The 17,687-nt window shown below is 40.1% G+C and overlaps 1 protein-coding gene across 2 annotated transcripts in view; it reads right to left on the reverse strand.

The window, feature by feature from the left end:
* Positions 1-1,262: 1,262 nt before the first annotated feature.
* Positions 1,263-17,687, reverse strand: part of CTNNB1 (catenin beta 1) — a 41,082-nt gene continuing 24,657 nt past the window's right edge. Inside the window, exons 2-16 of one of the 2 annotated variants that reach the window (XM_080819673.1) lie at positions 14,744-14,804; positions 14,083-14,310; positions 13,634-13,887; positions 13,270-13,508; positions 12,979-13,180; positions 11,801-11,945; positions 8,424-8,527; positions 8,003-8,341; positions 7,572-7,730; positions 5,738-5,857; positions 4,981-5,131; positions 4,770-4,891; positions 3,579-3,639; positions 2,338-2,558; positions 1,263-1,875 (exon numbers count right to left, since the gene is read on the reverse strand). In XM_080819673.1, coding sequence (XP_080675799.1) covers positions 2,350-2,558; positions 3,579-3,639; positions 4,770-4,891; positions 4,981-5,131; positions 5,738-5,857; positions 7,572-7,730; positions 8,003-8,341; positions 8,424-8,527; positions 11,801-11,945; positions 12,979-13,180; positions 13,270-13,508; positions 13,634-13,887; positions 14,083-14,310; positions 14,744-14,756 — 2,346 coding nt within the window. In that variant the 5' untranslated portion in view covers positions 14,757-14,804 and the 3' untranslated portion in view covers positions 1,263-1,875; positions 2,338-2,349. Of the gene's footprint in view, positions 2,035-2,337; positions 2,559-3,578; positions 3,640-4,769; positions 4,892-4,980; positions 5,132-5,737; positions 5,858-7,571; positions 7,731-8,002; positions 8,342-8,423; positions 8,528-11,800; positions 11,946-12,978; positions 13,181-13,269; positions 13,509-13,633; positions 13,888-14,082; positions 14,311-14,743; positions 14,805-17,687 lie in introns of both variants that reach the window. The other variant, XM_080819672.1, reaches the window with a different exon arrangement.

The following is a 17,687-nucleotide window of genomic DNA, read 5'->3' on the forward strand; positions in this document are numbered from 1 at the left end:
TCGAGGCAAAAGAAAAATAATTAATACTGACCCTACTTGTCTTTAAAATCTTGGTATTGTGGGTCATGGATTTTTTCCTTCTGCATTTTCAGTTTTTCCAAATGGCTACCAACTGTTCCATACCTTTACTAAAAAGTACCTCTTTTCACACTGACCTCTAGCGCTTCTTCTGAAGTACTATGTCCTCATCTTCCCTGTCTCTGTGCCAGTAACTGTCAGCTACCTCTACCCTTCTAGTTAGACCTGGACCACTGGCAGAACAACTCTTCCCCCCTCATTCTTTCCAAGTGTCTTGGATATTCTCTCGGCCCTTTGTATTACTGAATACTTGCAGAACCACCTTACTGAATCAGATTAACTTTACATTTTTAAGTAGAACTTCAAAAACTATATTAAGAAAAGCCCTGAAAATGTCTTCTAATTTTAAGAAGTTCTTTAAGTAAAACACCCTGCTGTGGTACGTTGTCTGAGGCTGCTTGCTATACTGGCATGGTTCTGTCATGCACTGGAAGGAACCTGAAACCAACCACCTCAAGAGGTAGAGGGTCTCCTCTCCCACCCCAGTTACACTTTAGATCACAGTGGCTTTCACAAAACTTCAACCAAAAGGAAGTGAACATGTTTATCTAAGTCATGATCTTAAATAAAAATACCCAGTAACTCAAACACCTCTCCCTAAACCCAAAACACTTTCACTTTTTCTAAAGACCAAAATACAAGTCTTAACAGGTCTACTGACTCTGCCCTGAGGGATGAACTAAGGCTTGTAGACCTACCGCCAGGATGACAGGATTACCTGGCAGACAGGTGGAAGAAGGCTCATTCTGGTCTGATTATGTTCAAGATAAACATCATCACTTAAACCATCTTAATTTTCAGTTCAAAGTGGAGTTGAAGGAATTCCCCTCTCCAAATGAGTCACATTTATGTAAAAGTGCTTGAAATCCAAATCCGGGTAGTTAATTCATTAATACCTTAATAGAAAGGAACCATCTGATGGGTGTCTGGAGTGGAGGTAAGCCTATCTGGCTTTCAGTTTGGTTCTATGGAGCCCAAAGACCACATGACAAGCCTCTGAACCGAGGTTTCTGGTGCAACTTAACCCAGGGTCCACTGTTAAAGTTGGCAACAACCCCATCAGGATGTAAGGCTCACTCTCTCATTACAACTTAAATTATTTCACTATGTGTGTTTTCCTCAGGATGAAGCTGAATAACTATCTTCACAAACTGTTTAATGACAAGGAGAAAAAGGTGACACAATTGAATGAATTAAAAGTTTAATTCTGAACCATTTTTATAACCGCATTTTCTCTTGAAGCATCGTATCACAGCAGGTTACAACAACTTTGGGATAAAAGGCAAATGGTAAACTGTCCAAAACAAGGTTCCAAATAACACCTCTTACTGATTTACCTACCCATACATATCCCAAATAAAGTTTTTGATCAAAAAACATGAAATAGATCCACCTGCTTATTTTAAGCATATTAAAAAGGAAACTAATTAGACCATTTCTATTTGTCTATTTTATACAAAAAGGCTACACAATGTTACACTTTATTCAGATTACAATTAGAGTGATTATGAATTAGTGTTCTACACCATTACTCAATTCTTAAAAATTAGAAATTGCTGTAGCAGTATTCACTATAACTTAACACTACGAGAGACTTAAAAAACTAACAGTTACTGCAAAAAAAAAAAAAAAATTAAAGAGCTACTTCAAAGCAAGCAAAGTCAGTACCATTACAGATATTTAAAAAAAAAATTTAACAAGCAAGGCTAGAGTTTGATAAATTCCATATCTTGTGATCCATTCTTGTGCATTCTTCACTTCTTGAGTCACTCCCAAAATCCATTTGTATTGTTACTCCTCGACCAAAAAGGACCAGAACAAAAAGTTTACTTCAATTGTTCCCATAGGAAACTCAGCTTGGTTAGTGTGTCAGGCACTTTCTGAGATACCAGCCCACCCCTCGAGCCCTCTCAGCAACTCTACAGGCCAATCACAATGCAAGTTCAGACAATACAGCTGTATAAAGAGAGAAAGGCTGCTATTAATGTTTAAAACAGCAAATGTTACTCATTTGAATATTAAGTTGCAAAAGCTGTGGCAAAAAACATTAAAGTTAATAACTTCCACACATGACCACTTAACCAGAAATCTGAGAACAGTCAAATGTTCTAAGACATCTCCTTTCAAAGTATGTATCTGTTTTCGTGGCAGATTTACAAATAGGCCTAAACCACTCCCACCCTACCAACCAAGTCTCTCTGAAGTTCTGTAGGCAGAGTAAAAGTATTTTACCCAAACTGGCTTTTTTAAACTTCTTACCTAAAGGATGATTTACAGGTCAGTATCAAACCAGGCCAGCTGATTGCTGTCACCTGGAGGCAGCCCATCCATGAGGTCCTGGGCATGCCCCAGATCTGGCAGCCCATCAACTGGATAGTCAGCACCAGGGTGGTGGCCACCCATCTCATGCTCCATCATGGGGTCCATCCCCAAGGCATCCTGGCCATATCCACCAGAGTGAAAAGAACGATAGCTGGGATCTAGAGGAGTCAGGGTGGACAAAAGGGGCAAGGGACAGAGGGAAAGAGGAGAAAGACATTAAAGTTAACACTAAGGCTGGGTCTTCAATGGCATCAAACTTGTCTCAGAAAAGCAGGCCTTTCTAGACTCTTCAACTTCTAGCTTTCTTCAACCAAGTAATTACTCAGTGCCAGGCCACCCACAAGGCTATACAAAGTCTGTTTTCATGAGAGGCAGACCAGCCGGTTCTAACCACACCATCCCGTTTACCACTGAACATTTTGTGTTTGCTTCGGTAGAGATGTAAAATTGCTGAGGAGGAGCAGCAAGCAGTCTACTGTGTGTATGACTGCCCAAGCATCAACAAGTCATGGGCAAGAGAGGAAAGAAGTAAGGTGGTCTGGCGCATATAACCTATTTGTTGCAAAGTCCAGTGATACAAAGATACCGAGAAAATGCGAGCTGCTGTTTCCAATGAAACCTTTAAGGGTTGACGTTTATGTATCTGTCATGTAAGATACCTATGAGCCTTGGTGGCCTGCCTAATACTTATGTTTAGAATCTCACAGTTCTATTTGTTCATGGTCTACCCCATGCTCCATCTCCATTACCCAGATCTGAATGAGCTTTTCAGAAAACCCTGATAGTAGAACTATGCAGATCCACCCCAGATCTGAGCTTGGAGCCAGAGTTCCCCCACACTCTCATTTCCTAGGTGGGTTGCAGATACAGAGATGATAGGTTCTCTGACCAAAACCGGGACTACAAAAGCAACTTGTCATGCACTTGCACTGCAGAGGCCCAGTAGTTGTGACACACATTTGTTGATGTGATCCTGCCGCCTGCTCAGTGTGCGGCTCCAAATTCCCTAGGCTCCACGAGAGCTACTACTGCTGACTCTGGAATTTCAGAAGTGCCTTTAACTGCTGCCATTACTTTCCTGCCAACACTGGTTTCCCAGATGAGCAAACCAGCTCTTCTGATAAAGCTTTGGAACCTTAGCTTGACTTGGAATTAATCGAGAAACCTGAGACACATACCATCCTGGCGATATCCAAGGGGTTCTCCCTGGGCACCAATATCAAGTCCAAGATCAGCAGTCTAGATAAACAAGTACAATGCAAAGAAGCAAAATGAGAATGAAAATTCTCAAGTATACTAATATTCTGAAAACATATTTTCAGATTATAGAAGGAACAAAGAATTTACAGAAATACTTCAAACTCCATCCCTCAGTGATTAATTCCTGATACCGAGAGCAACTTGTCTTGTCACTGTACACAGTATTAAAAATATTCACTAATTTGGGGCGCCTGGGTGGCTCAGTGGGTTAAAGCCTCTGCCTTTGGCTCAGGTCATGATCCCAGGGTCTTGGGAATAAGCCCTGCATCGGGCTCTCTGCTCAGCAGGGAGCCTGCTTCCCTTCCTCTCTCTGCCTGCCTCTCTGCCTACGTGTGATCTGTCAAATAAATAAATAAATCTTTAAAAAAAATTCACTAATTTATTCTTTCAGTAAATATAACAGTCAACAAAATGGGCAAAGTGTCTGCCCCCAACAGGAGCTGCTGACAAACAGGATATGTCCTATCAAAGAAGGTTTTTAGCCCCAGCACCTGAAAGTGGAAGAGTAGGAGAGGAACAGGTTTGGGGAAGTTCACAGCCCAGGCTGGAACATGTTAAGACTGCCCACTAAAAACCCAACTAACATATTACTCACTATTTGGCAATCTACTTTTCTTTTTCACCTAACAATCTACAGCATCTCTTTCCATTCATATAATCCACTGTATGACTATGTAGCATAACTGAATAAATTCAGGGTGGTTCTAATGCTTCAAGAACAATTCTGTACTGAAGACAAATTCATAGAAATTCAAATAGAAAAGTAGATGAAAAATTGAAAATTCAAACAAAGTATCAATAAACTGACCTCCAACTAACCGTGCTTAATAGAATGCCTCTTTCCTTAAAAGGAAAAACATTCCCTTTTGGAAAAGATGCTTTAACCTGGTAACTTTTTCATCCATCTCCCTCACAAATTCTAATGTGAAGCAGCATTACTTGTTTGTTCTGAATAGGCTATTTAAAGTTGTGGTTCTTCCTCATAGCAGCTGCTAAGGTAGCAGAAAGGATGAATATTCAAGCCAAGGACACAGTCAATGCAAATCAATGTGTACGAACATTTGAGGGGAAACTGCACACTACTGCATACACATGTCCACATGGCCTACCTCATTCCAAGCCATTGGCTCTGTTCTGAAGAGAGAACTGGTCAGCTCAACCGAAAGTCGTTTCTTATAATCCTGTGGCTTATCCTCAGACATACGGAACAAAACAGCAGCTGCGTATGTTGCTGGAAGAGGAAAGGAAAAATGCCCCTCAGGAAAAGCGGAGGCTTTCCTATGTACACCAGCTCAAGGTTCTGGTTCCTCTTCCACTTACCTACACCTTCGTTCCTAGAGTGAAGTAACTCTGTCAGAGGAGCCGTGGCTCCCTCCGCTTCAATGGCTTCTGCAGCCTCCTTGTCCTGAGCAAGTTCACAGAGGACCCCTGCAGCTACTCTTTGGATATTTTCAATGGGAGAATAAAGCAGCTAAAGAGAAAAACACAAACAAAACCTACTTAAATAAAGGAAAAACACGGCAAGCACCGCACTGTGGTGCAAACATTCCCACTGCAGAGAGAGCAAAGCGTTTGCACTACTTGTGTTAAATCCTATTCTCTAACTGCTCAGGTATGTGATGCTCTGGAGCACTGGTTTTCTAGACCACTTCTGGCTACAAAACCTTTCTTCAGCAACAGTTTTAGTTGAGCTCAGATGTGGCAAACCAGGAGGTGGCTGGAGGTCTGTGCTCTGGCAACCGAGACCAGCTCTCCTACCTCCAAAGCTCAGCACCTCAAAAGTGGAGAATCCCTCTTCTTCAGGCTCTAGCCCCAACATTTCTCCTACCGCCCAGGGAAAATGAAGGGACTTTTCATAAAGTTAAAGTACTGGACTAAAAGGACACTACACACTGAGATTCCATTTGTCATTTATTGGCAGGAGATGTGAGCAGAGTGTTCTCATTTTATAAATGGAGAGATGAAAAATTGCCCCATTTGGTCCCTAATTTTCTGAAATTTTGCTTATCATTAAAATCCCTGAAATTTTACTTATAGACTCATAAAATCTAGAACACCTCACATGAAACCAACATACCTGCACAAACAATGGAATGGTATTTAGTCCTCTGATTACAATTCGGTTGTGAACATCCCGAGCTAGGATATGAAGGGCCCCAGTACAACCTTCAACAATTTCTTCCATACGGACCCCCTCCTACCAAAAGAAACATTGTTAATAGGGCATCCTCCTCTCTAAACTTTATAAACAGAAAGGCTTTCTGTAGCAATTCTTTGACTAGTTATTCCCATTATACATCCAAAATTCCCCAGAATTTGCAACTGGTTTAGGAATGAAGGATTCCATGCAGATGAATGTTACTGAGGTGGGGGAAACCTCCTGATGGCACTAATTCCTAGCTGCACCACCCTCCCTCCTGCCCCCCACACACTACGCACAGGAAATAGAGCTTTGACATACTCTGAATCTCAAAGATAACTTTCTTACAGTCTAGATACCAACCATTTTTTTTTTTAAAAGATTTTATTTATTTGAGAGAGAGAGAGAGAGCATGAGAAGGGGGTGGGTCAGAGGGAGAAGCAGACTTCCTGCCTAGCAGAGAGCCCGATGCGGGACTCAATCCAGGGACTCTAGGATCATGACCTGAGCCGAAGGCAGCTGCTTAACCAACTGAGCCACCCAGGTGCCCAAGATACCAACCACTTTCAGTAAAAGGAATATATATAAAGATACACAAATATGGCAAAGTTATGCACAGACTGACAAGTGCTTTTCTTCCATATGCTCCATTTAGTTTTATGTATCTATGTGTATCAGGTGAAAACCAAGCAGAGTTTTATCACCAACTGACCAACTGCTAAATTTCTATTGAGCTGTCACAAGTGGAAGATCCACTCTTCTCCACCTCCAAGACTGTCTGACTGGTGGTCTCTATGGGAGGAGGACATTAGTTTTTGTTAATGTAGGTACTCACTGCTTTTTCCCTGTTCCTGAGTTTTAAAAAGGTAATGATTCTGCTACTTTTAGTGACATTTATAAACAACTTGATTTTTTATAAAGACACAAATACTCCTTTTTTTCTGAAGAGTTAAAAGGTATCTTTTGCATTCTTTTAAGCCATTATCATGGAGACATGCCAATACCAAGATTAACAAATGGAGAAAGGCCCCATTATGAGTGTATATACATAACAACTAGCCAAGAAGAGATGCCCCAAATCTGTTCTGATAGGCTCTTGTTTTTTAAAGTAACCTAATTGAAAAAGAGAAAACTCTGAAGATCTGAACCTTCAGAAATAAATTCGGAGGAATAAATCCCAAAGTGTCTTTAGATACTTATCATGAAGCTGGTTTGTAGAAGACTGCAAACCTGACATCAAAGCTCTAGGCTGCGATTATGGGTCAAGATATCAGAAATGCTACTACTTATTCTTCAAATTTGTTAGCATTCTTAGGTCTGAAAAAACGATTTCAATCATTCCTGGAAGAGACAGTAAACTGTCTTACATACTTACAGGCAAACTCATGTTCTAATGGGGAATAAGGGCTCTGAAATCAGATGGATTTGGATTCAAATTATGGTTCTGCTACTTTCTAAGGTGAACCTCCCCATGGATTAAATGAAAACATTGTAAGAAGTGCCTAACCCCACAGCAGTACATTACAACTATACTCTCTTTGTAAGACTGATGATGCAATGGAGAAGTCCAAGGCTTCACTATGAGCCACATTATTCCGTATTCTTTTCTGCAGCCACAGAAACATGTCAGGTTTTTTCTTTTTTTTAAACCATTAGCAAATAGCCCTGCAGGCAGGAAGATGGAGGGAACCAATGACCAAAGAAGTTCAGGATCCTATGAATTTATGCATTCCTTTTAAATAGCCAAGCGTCACTATTCAGATCTACCTACCACAAACTGCTGCTGTGTTCCGCCCATAGATGTACGGCGCTGGGTATCCTGATGGGCACGAACCAGCAACTGAACTAGTCGCGGAATGGCACCCTGCTCACGCAGAGGTGCATGATTTGCCGGACAAAGGGCAAGATTTCGAATCAATCCAACAGTAGCCTGTAGATAAGAAAGAAGAATAAATAACAGGCATGTAACTCAACAAAATCATTACCTTAGCCTAAAACTCCCACCACACTAAATCTACTGGTGTCACCTGAAGTAGCACAGACTTCACAAATACTTTGGAACCCCATCCTGGCCATACCTCCCAAGTACTAAGGAACAGACTCGTACTTGACAATCTATTACGCTTAGACAGCTATCCAATAATAGCTAGAGGTGGGGTTCATTTTCAGTTCTGCAACCTTCTATTTTGATTGACAGTTTACCTTTATCAGAGGCCAATGGGATGGAGGGTGCAGGAGTTTAACCACAACTGGTAGTCCATAGTGAAGACGAACAGCATTCTGAGCCATCTCTGCTTCCTGGTGTCGGCTAGTCAGATGACGAAGAGCACAGATGGCAGGCTCAGTAATATCCTCCCTGTCACCAGCTCGAAGGACAGTACGGACAAGCGCCTCTATACCACCCACTTGGCAGACCATCATCTTGTTCTTATAATTATTGCAAGTGAGATTAGAAAGAATTCCAGCTGCACAGGTGACCACATTTATATCATCTGAGCCCAGAAGCTGAACAAGGGTCCCAAGAAGACCTTCCATCCCTTCCTATGGACATAAAAACAAATGCTCAGTACCTATTCATCTTACTTAGTTCTGTCACCAAGGCACTGGCATACTCAAAATTTACCTGTTTAGTTGCAGCATCTGATAGATTCCTAAGAGTCCAAAGACAATTCTGAACAAGACGTTGACTTGGATCTGTCAGGTGAAGCCCTAAAGCTTGCATTCCACCTAGAATGTGAAAAAAGATCTAAGGCAATGGCCATTAGCTGGTAATTCCAATCAGCAGTCTTTCCTAGGCTTAGAGACCTAAGTCCTTTGTTTCATTTGCTAGGATGTTGCTCAGTTCCCCTTTCTTTTCCGATTCACCTCAATTAGTGACAACTTCTGTTGAGTATCTATTGTTCTTTCTCTATGTGGAGAAAGCCTTCATTATCTCCACTGTCCTTCTCAGGTAATATTTATATTGTTTATTTCCTTCCAAACATTCAATCATCTCAAAATATTCACCTGTTTTGAGATGGAGCTGTACCAGTGAGCAAAATACTCTAAGGTCCCTACTCACATAGAGTTTATAGTCTAGTTGGAGGCAGACAATAAACAAATACACAGTTAATAAACTGAAACTACTCAGTATGTGAGATGGTATTAAGTGCTATGGAAAAAAATAACACAAGATGGTGGGGGCTACAATTTCAAGTAGTGTAATTAGGTCACCTCAGTGTGAAACTGAGGTCTGAGCAAAGACCTGAAGCAGCTATGTGAGACCAATTCAAAAAGGCACTGGAATGCTTATTACGAGGGACTGTGTGAAAGGTACTGACTCCAAAAATATGTGCCTGAAAGGTGTGCAACCTTTCACCACTTAGGAGTCTAAAGAAGGACACTTACAGTGGTGAAGTCTAAATAGAAGCTCACTTCCTCACATAATGGCCTAACTTCACCCATCTCTCTCCTACTGAAGTCACTTCTGAATGTTCTGAGATACTTTCCCTTATCTCCTTGTTCATCTTTTCAGGTCTGTTTTACTTTTCATTTTATTATTTTTTAAAAATCATAAGTAGGCCCCACAACCAATATGGGGCTTGATTTCATGAACCTGGAGATCAAGAGTTGCATGCTCTACCAATTGAGCCAGCCAGGTGCCCCTTTCCAGGTCTGTAATTTTAAAACACTACCTCCTCTACCTCCACTACAGGACAACGATCATCCCTATCTGGTTCCTTCCTCATAGCAGCTCCAGCTACTAACAAACAGAGTGACCTGCAAAAGGCTGATGCCCAGTATCTGTTAAATGACTACCTTCTTTCATTCCCTCCCTTTACTCTTCACTATCACAGGGTGTATCTTAACCGCAAATATCCCATTAGAACAGCCTATAGACTTTAAAAACACACAACTGTATTCAGCAGGTCTAAGGGAAAAGTCCTATGCAGATGCCTCTGAGGCACACATCCACTTTCCTCGTAAGATGACAGGTCAACTCGAAAATCTCTAGCCCAGTCTTCCCCTGCATTTTAGGACCATATCCTTCTACCTACCTACCGCCGTTTCTGTCAGCTTCTTAAATTATCTTGTTTCAAATCTTTACCAATCCATTCTGGTAGTTCCATTTATCTTAATGGTACCAATGTTCTCCCCACCACAAACCACATCTGGTTGTACCTTTAACCCCTAAGTTGTTATTTTCTATGGGTTCTTTCGAAAACCTCAAAACAGTCATCCTTTGTGGTGTATTTTTTTTTTTTTAAGATTTTATTTATTTACTTGACAGAGAGAGATATCACAAGTAGGCAGAGAGTCAGGCAGAGAGAGAGGGGGAAGCAGGCTCTCTGCTCAGCAGGGATGCTGAGGCAGATGCGGGGCTCGATCCCAGGACACTGAGATCATGACCTGAGCCAAAGGCAGCGGCTTAATCCACTGAGCCACCCAGGCGCCCCTCTGGTGTATTTTTAATAACAAACTGTTTCGTTCCTAGAAGCCTGTAACACATCTCTGTGGCCTGGTCTGCTTGCCTTTGGTCAAACTGTCACACACTGTTAGTATTAATATTTCAAACACCACACTGTGATGCTGTGCCACTGCTTAATAACCATCAGTAACTTCTCATTTTCTATTAAGACAAATGCCAAATTCTTCAGCATAACCTTAAGGTATCCTTTAGAATTTGGATCCCACCTGGCACTGCAAACTGAACTAAATATTCTACATCTGTGGTTCTAAAGCTGGAAAAAAAGCGTAAATGAACATCATAAACGTCTAGAAAGTCCTATAAGATATGGGCCCTTACCTAGCCTCTCAATCTCATTCTGGGCTACTCACTAAATTCTAGTTACACACACTTCCTCTTTAGCACTTAGAGATTAACAATCTCTTTCTCACTTTCAGGACATAGCACATGTTTCTTTTCTCTGCCTGGAAGGCATCTAATCCCCACTTCTCATATAGCTAACAGGTGCCTTCTTATCCCACATTCCCATTTTATGTCCCCTTCTCAGGGAAGTACCTTCCTCCCCATTAATTCTGTATCAGTATTTGCTGTTCCTTTCTCACCTGACACAGAATTTATTCTAAGTTGTAATGCCCCCATCTTTTGCATATTTTTGTCACCCTCACCAGAATGGAATAAATATAGGGACTGAACCTGCTTGGTTATCCCACGTATACCATATGCTTATTTTAGTGCTTGAGACACAGATGCTGAATGTTTTCAGAACACACAAATGAACATCAGAATAACCTGGCTAACTTCTTAAAATGGAAGATAACCTAGGTCTTCAGTCCCCTACGCATTTCCAGCTACCCACCTGTCACTGCACTCCAAGAATTCTGATTAAGTCCAAAATTCTGCAATTTTTGCAAGCACTCCTCATATTTCTGGAATAGCTGGCAAATTTTATCTCCTTGCTGAAAATGAACGCAGCCACACCTGTCCATCCCAGTGTCAGCTGCCATCGTGGGTAATCATAATGCCCCTCTCTCCCACAAATTCTCAAGTAAAATCACTCTCAACAAGCGAGAAAAATAGGTGTTACCAACCCTACGCTTTACTCCCAGTATTTTCTTCTATTAAATGCTTTCATATTTTCCCTCTTCCAGTTGTGATATAAAGCTTGGTTTAAGAGTCCAGGTAGTTGCTGTTAGGTGGGTTACAAAAAGGAGAACTGATGCTAGGTAGCTAAAGAATAACTGTAGCCTCGTGATAAAAAAACAAAAGGCCCTGGTTGGTCTACCTATTCCTTTCCTCTGCTACCGACATGCACACAATATAAACTACTAAGTATCAGCCATCATTTTTGATGGATAGTAAGAAATCTGCCTAAACTAGGCTTAAACAGCACCAATGCAGGTGTCAAGCAGCACATATACTTTGAATGTAATCTTGGGTGCAAACTGGTTCTATTCAGTTTCAGCCATTAAGGTCAAGTTGTATTACCCTTTTCCTAATACAAGTAATCTAATAGAACTGCAAGATGCTGTACGTATGACACTCAGAATTCTTACCTGCTTCTACAATAGCTGGTTTATTACTAGAGCAGACAGACAGCACCTTCAGTACCCTGCTTGTGGTCCATAGTAGTTTCTCGTAAGTGTAGGTCCTCATTATATTTACTAAAGCTTGAGGTCCACCACTCGCCAGAATGATCAGCTAGAAAGACATATATAATGTTGTTAGCTATGGAATCTTCACCATATGACGAAGAAAAGCCACATTACCAACCTATTTTATTATAAAAGCATTTTAGCCAGCTTACCACTGACCTAAATGTATTCCTGGACCCCATAACCCAGATCCCCAAACTGGAGCCATGTTTAACCCCTCCTTCTACAGCATTCCACTCAAATTCAAGCATCCCAGTACTCCCAAGAAATATCAACTCTGCCCCAATTTTCTTCCTCCCACACTGGTCAGAGCAAAAGAAACAAAGAGAAACAATGTTGGTATGCAACAGTAATGCCCAGATAGTGATGCTGTATCAAAGTGGATTTGTTGAAAATCTGAACCAGAATAGGCACTTAGAACTCCTAATGATTTGGCTCTTGGCTTTTCCTAATCATTATTCACCTACTTAAAATGAGGTATCATCAAATAATCATTCATTCTTGTCCTTTACTTCCCTGCATACTCCCACCTTCAAACTATCCTGATTTTGGAAAAACAAATCTCATCACTTCATGCCTCTGCTGATACCTCAGTAGTCTCATCTCAAATCTTTCCTCTTCACGCTTCATAAACTCATCCCTCTCCTCCATCAGTAGGACTTTCCAAGGTGTCATTTCCTCTCTTTGACCTTCACCTAATCAGTCTCTCCTCATCCTTGAGAGCTGAACTCAATTATCATTTCCTCCTACAGGTCTCCCTGAACCTTCCAAACAGGGTCTGGTTCACATATATGCTCTTACAGCCCCTCTATTTCCTTGGAATACATGAATTAAATAGTAATTAGGTTATTATCTCAGTGCCTATCACCCACCTAAGAATGAAAGCTCTAAGTTTGCCCACTTTATCCCTATCACCTAGCTTCATACAAATAAATACTTAAAGAAAAAGAGATGTCCAATTTTTTTTCTAGAATATATACAAAGGGTGAAGCATACAAAGAATGAGCAAGAGTCCACAGAAGGATAGGACACTGGATTCCCTGATGCTCCATGAACCACATTCAGAAAAATACTTTTACCTTGCTTTCTTGATTGCCATAAGCTAAAATCTGAAGGCAGTCTGTTGTAATAGCCAAGAATTTAACATTTGTTTTGTTAAGCAAGGCAACCATTTTCTGCAGCCCACCAGCTAAACGCACTGCCATTTTAGCTCCTTCTTGATGCAATAAAAGGTTGTGGAGAGTTGTAATGGCATAAAATAATACAGAATCCACTGGTGAACTAGGAAGAAGAAAAAAGTCTTATCAGAAATGCTGTGATGGCACTCTTCTCCTTCTTAGCTCCAAGCACTGTGACCATGTTTTTCTTACCCAAGCATCTTCACCAGGGCAGGAATGCCCCCAGACTTAAAGATGGCCAGCAATCCCTCACGATGATGAGAAAGATTGTGCAAGGTCCCAGCAGTACAGCGAGCTGTTTCCACATCATTTGTATTCTGCATGGTGCGTACAATAGCAGACACCATCTGAGGAGAACGCATGATGGCGTGTCTGGAAGCTTCCTTTTTAGAAAGCTGATGGACCATAACTGCAGCCTTATTAACCACCACCTATAATGTATAGGAATCAAGAAACAGCATTAATTTTCAAATACTAATATTGGTGGACATTCAGAGGCTCGTTCCTTGAGAGCTTCCTTCAGAGCAGATTAAAAGCTAGCCATATTGTTACTTACCTGGTCCTCATCGTTGAGCAGTTTTGTCAGTTCAGGAATTGCACGTGTGGCAAGTTCTGCATCGTCTTGATAGTTAATCAAATTTACAACTGCGTGTTTCAGCATCTGTGATGGTTCAGCCAAACGCTGGACATTAGTAGGATGAGCAGCATCGAACTGTGTAGATGGGATCTGCATGCCCTCATCTAACGTTTCAGGGAACATTGCAGCTCGCACCCTCTGAGCTCGAGTCATCGCATACTGACCATCAATATCTGGGAAAGATAAATTCAGCACTCACAATCCGTAATTCAGCATTCACCTGAATTTCTGCTACCCTAAGTGGTAAGGTTAACAGCGCAATCACTCCCCTCTTTTACCACACCATTTTATTTAAGTGATTACATGCTGTTTTAAGAATCATTCTCAAAATTGTCTTCTGACTTTTACTAAGGCAATAACACTCTTACCAGCTACTTGTTCTTGAGTGAAGGACTGAGAAAAGCCCTGCTCCCACTCGTACAGGACTTGGGTGGTATCCACATCCTCTTCCTCGGGATTGCCTTTACCACTCAGAGAAGGAGCTGTGGTAGTGGCACCAGAATGGATTCCAGAGTCCAGGTAAGACTGTTGCTGCCAGTGACTAACAGCTGCTTTTCTGTCTGGCTCCATGGCCATGTCCAGCTCCATCAAATCAGCTATAAAAACCAAACAGCATTAGCATTACCACCATAGAAATGTTATCTTCATTTAAAAAATCTGTTTGTATGACCCACTGAAATATTGTTAGGAATAGTCAAATCTGAAAGACAGCCAATAATAACAACGATAGCCAGGATTAGCTCAGTGATGAAATATCTACACTCTTAGGGAACCACCTAACAGTTACTCACTGAATTAGTGGAAGAATGGTACTGCATCCAGGCTCCAGAAGCAGTCATCCAGACTAGATTCCTGCTGGTGGCTTGTTTGCTATTTCACCAAGCCATTAGGAGGAGTGAGCAGAAAATGGAGCAAAAGGTAGCCTGACAAGTAAGCAGGGAGAGAGTAAAGCAGGGGGATCTGAGCCAGACTGGGTAATGGAAATGAAGCAGAGCCCTGATTCAGGAACTAAAGACTTATGATACAAACCTTGGGTAGCCATTGCCCACACAGGATTTTCAAAACCGTTGTATGGTGTGCTTCAGATACCCTAGAAGAGTTAATCATGTCATTAGGATCTAATTTTAAATTAATTTTATTTATAATCTTATAAATTTTATTTATATTTTACTATTAATATAATATAAAATTTATATTTTATTAATAAAATATAAATTAAATAATAAACTAAACATAAAAACATATATTAATATAAAATATTTCTATTTTATTATTTTAAAGTTTGTTTTTAGTACTTTTCAGTCACTAGGATGGCCTGCTAAACATCATGGACTACATCCATGAAAAGCCCCAAATCCCCTTTTATCATAAATGTGAGAATGAAACCTAGACTCTACAGTCTCTTTCATACCCTCAACCACAGCTCCACCACTGCTGAACCTCGAAGCAAAAATTCCTCTTTAACAAGAACCTCTTAAGTAGAAATACAAATTCGTTATTCAGTATGTCAGAAAGCGTAATTATTTTTGCAGATAAAGAAAATTTATAGTGAAAGCCAAGGTGGGGGAAAAAAAAGTACTCAAAATCAACCCTTCCCTGAGTTCCCAAAAGCCCTTTGTCCCTTTTTAACTTCATTCACTGAGAAATTCAGAGATCTTTCTGGATAGTGGAATTGGACATGGGATTTAAAAAAAAAAACAGATTTTCATTGAATGGTTTTTCTTTCCTGATATAATACAATGCCATCTAAAATACCTTCACACAGCAGGTTTTGGTGACTGGATCATACACTCAATTTCAGATCTTTTATAAGAAGTAAAATTACTTTTCAAATGCAAGTTTGCAACACAAAAAGCACCTTTTTGGCTAAAATTTCTTCTAGCTCAAATTTATAGCAACGATGTATTATAAATATTACTGACTAATGCTGTTTTGATCATTATAAAAAACTTAATCACTCATATATAAAAAAAATTAGCATCTATATTTGCCTTTTGGCTTTATTGTGTAATAGTCAGAAGAACACTGAATCACATGGGAAACGACCTACAAATGAGAACTGTTTAAAGGCTCATGGCCACTAGATATTCCTAATAACAAAATTTCCTTTATCACAAAGGATTCCCCTAAACAAGTTTATCTTGCACTACAATTACATATTGGGTTTACCAATATGGAGAGATATGGACTAAAATACTTAAGTGTGAGGGGCACCTGGATGGCTCAGTGGGTTAAGCCTCTGCCTTTGGCTCAGGTCATGATCTCAGGATCCTGGGATCGAGCCCCGTGTCCAGATCTCTGTTCAGCAGGGAGCCCGCTTCTGCCTGCCTCTCTGCCTACCTGTGATCTCTCTCTCTCTGTCAAATAAATATTTTAAAAAATGAAAAATAGAGTTAAAAAAATACTTAAGTGTGAAGTGTGTATTTTATCAATGTAAAAAGGAGTCTAAAGTTGGAAACTACACTCTAAACTCCTATTTCATCTATGTAAAGGAAGTGTGTATTAATTATTCCTGAAATTGCTCTTCCAGTTCTAGATTTTCATAACCACAAAGATCACTTGACACGTAAAGATGACAAGAGTTGTGGATACAATTATTTTAGTGTCCACGGCAGAAACAGTTGACAATCTTTGTACACAGCAAAATGAAGGTCAGAAAATAATAAAGGTGGTTATTGTCAGTAAGAATCTTTTAAGATACCAAGTGGGATTATGTGTTTAAGGTTTTGATTCAGAGTGGGGCATAGAAACCTGAATTTTTATGAACATTCTAGCACACACAAGTGATCCGCAGACCACACTTTGAGAAATACCAAGTTCTCTATTCATCGATGCTGCATTTTAGCTTTTATTCTGCCTCTCTGGAAACTGAGTTCCCCAGTCCAGTTCCCAGTGTATTTCCGGGAAAGACGACCTAACACATGTTCTACATTGAGCTCCTCCTTTGCCTAATGAATGCCACAGTGCTCAGAAACAAACTAGTCACAATAATATACATAAATAGTATGTGCTAATCAACTGTTTATGCTATTGGTAAGGCTTCTGGTCAGCAGCAGGCTATTAATAGTTAAGTTTTTGGCAAGTCAACAGTTATATGCTGTTCTTCAAGGTTCTAGTGCATATGGCTTCAAGGAAAAAAACATTTATAGTATAGTATTGTTTCCTTGTTGTTCATGCAAAGACAAAACGTTTAGTCATGTTACTACATAAAATCTGTTTATAGGGGCTGATCTGTAATTTGACTGTAAACTATAATGATTTTATGGAAAAAAGCAAGCTGCTATTCCAAACTTACAATATCAATTTGTATGTTGGGGACTTGTAAATACTATTATTTTTATAGCACTTAAATTTTATGCAGCATACAAAAAAATTATTCTTGTTCTTCACTACAATCCTATGTGTGAAGAAGGCCAAGTGTCAATCCAGCAGGCTGAGAAATAGAAAGTAGGAAGAAAAATGGGGACCTACATAAGCAACAGTATAACCAAATCACTCCTACATTACTCTGCAGACAAATCCAAATTTTCCAAAAATCTGATAACTATTCATTTTAGAAATTTCTTTAGAAAGTGATTATACTGTCTAAAGAGAACTAGTCCAGAATCTTGCCCAAAAGGAAACCCTTCCTCATTCTTCCTCTGGACAGACCTTTCAGCCCAAGGGCTGGCTTCTCCTCCACCCCACCCTGCCAATTATTAGGGACCCAATTCTAGAGATCCCAATTAACCAAGGCTTACCAAACACATCAGAAAACCCTCCAATACCAAAGGAAAAGATTCAAGAAAAATCAACAGAAAAACTGACTCCAGAGTAACACAGAATTTTAAAAAAGGGTAAGGGTGGGAAAGGAAACAGAACGTTTCAATTTATTATCCTCAAAAAGATTGGAGATAATAAAAAGTTCACTAGATAACCAAAGTTTTGGAAAAAACCTCTTAGAACATAAAGGAGAAAGATGCTCAATATACAA

This window comes from Martes martes (genome assembly GCF_963455335.1).
Source record: "Martes martes genome assembly, chromosome: 1".
Taxonomy (NCBI): domain Eukaryota; kingdom Metazoa; phylum Chordata; class Mammalia; order Carnivora; family Mustelidae; genus Martes; species Martes martes.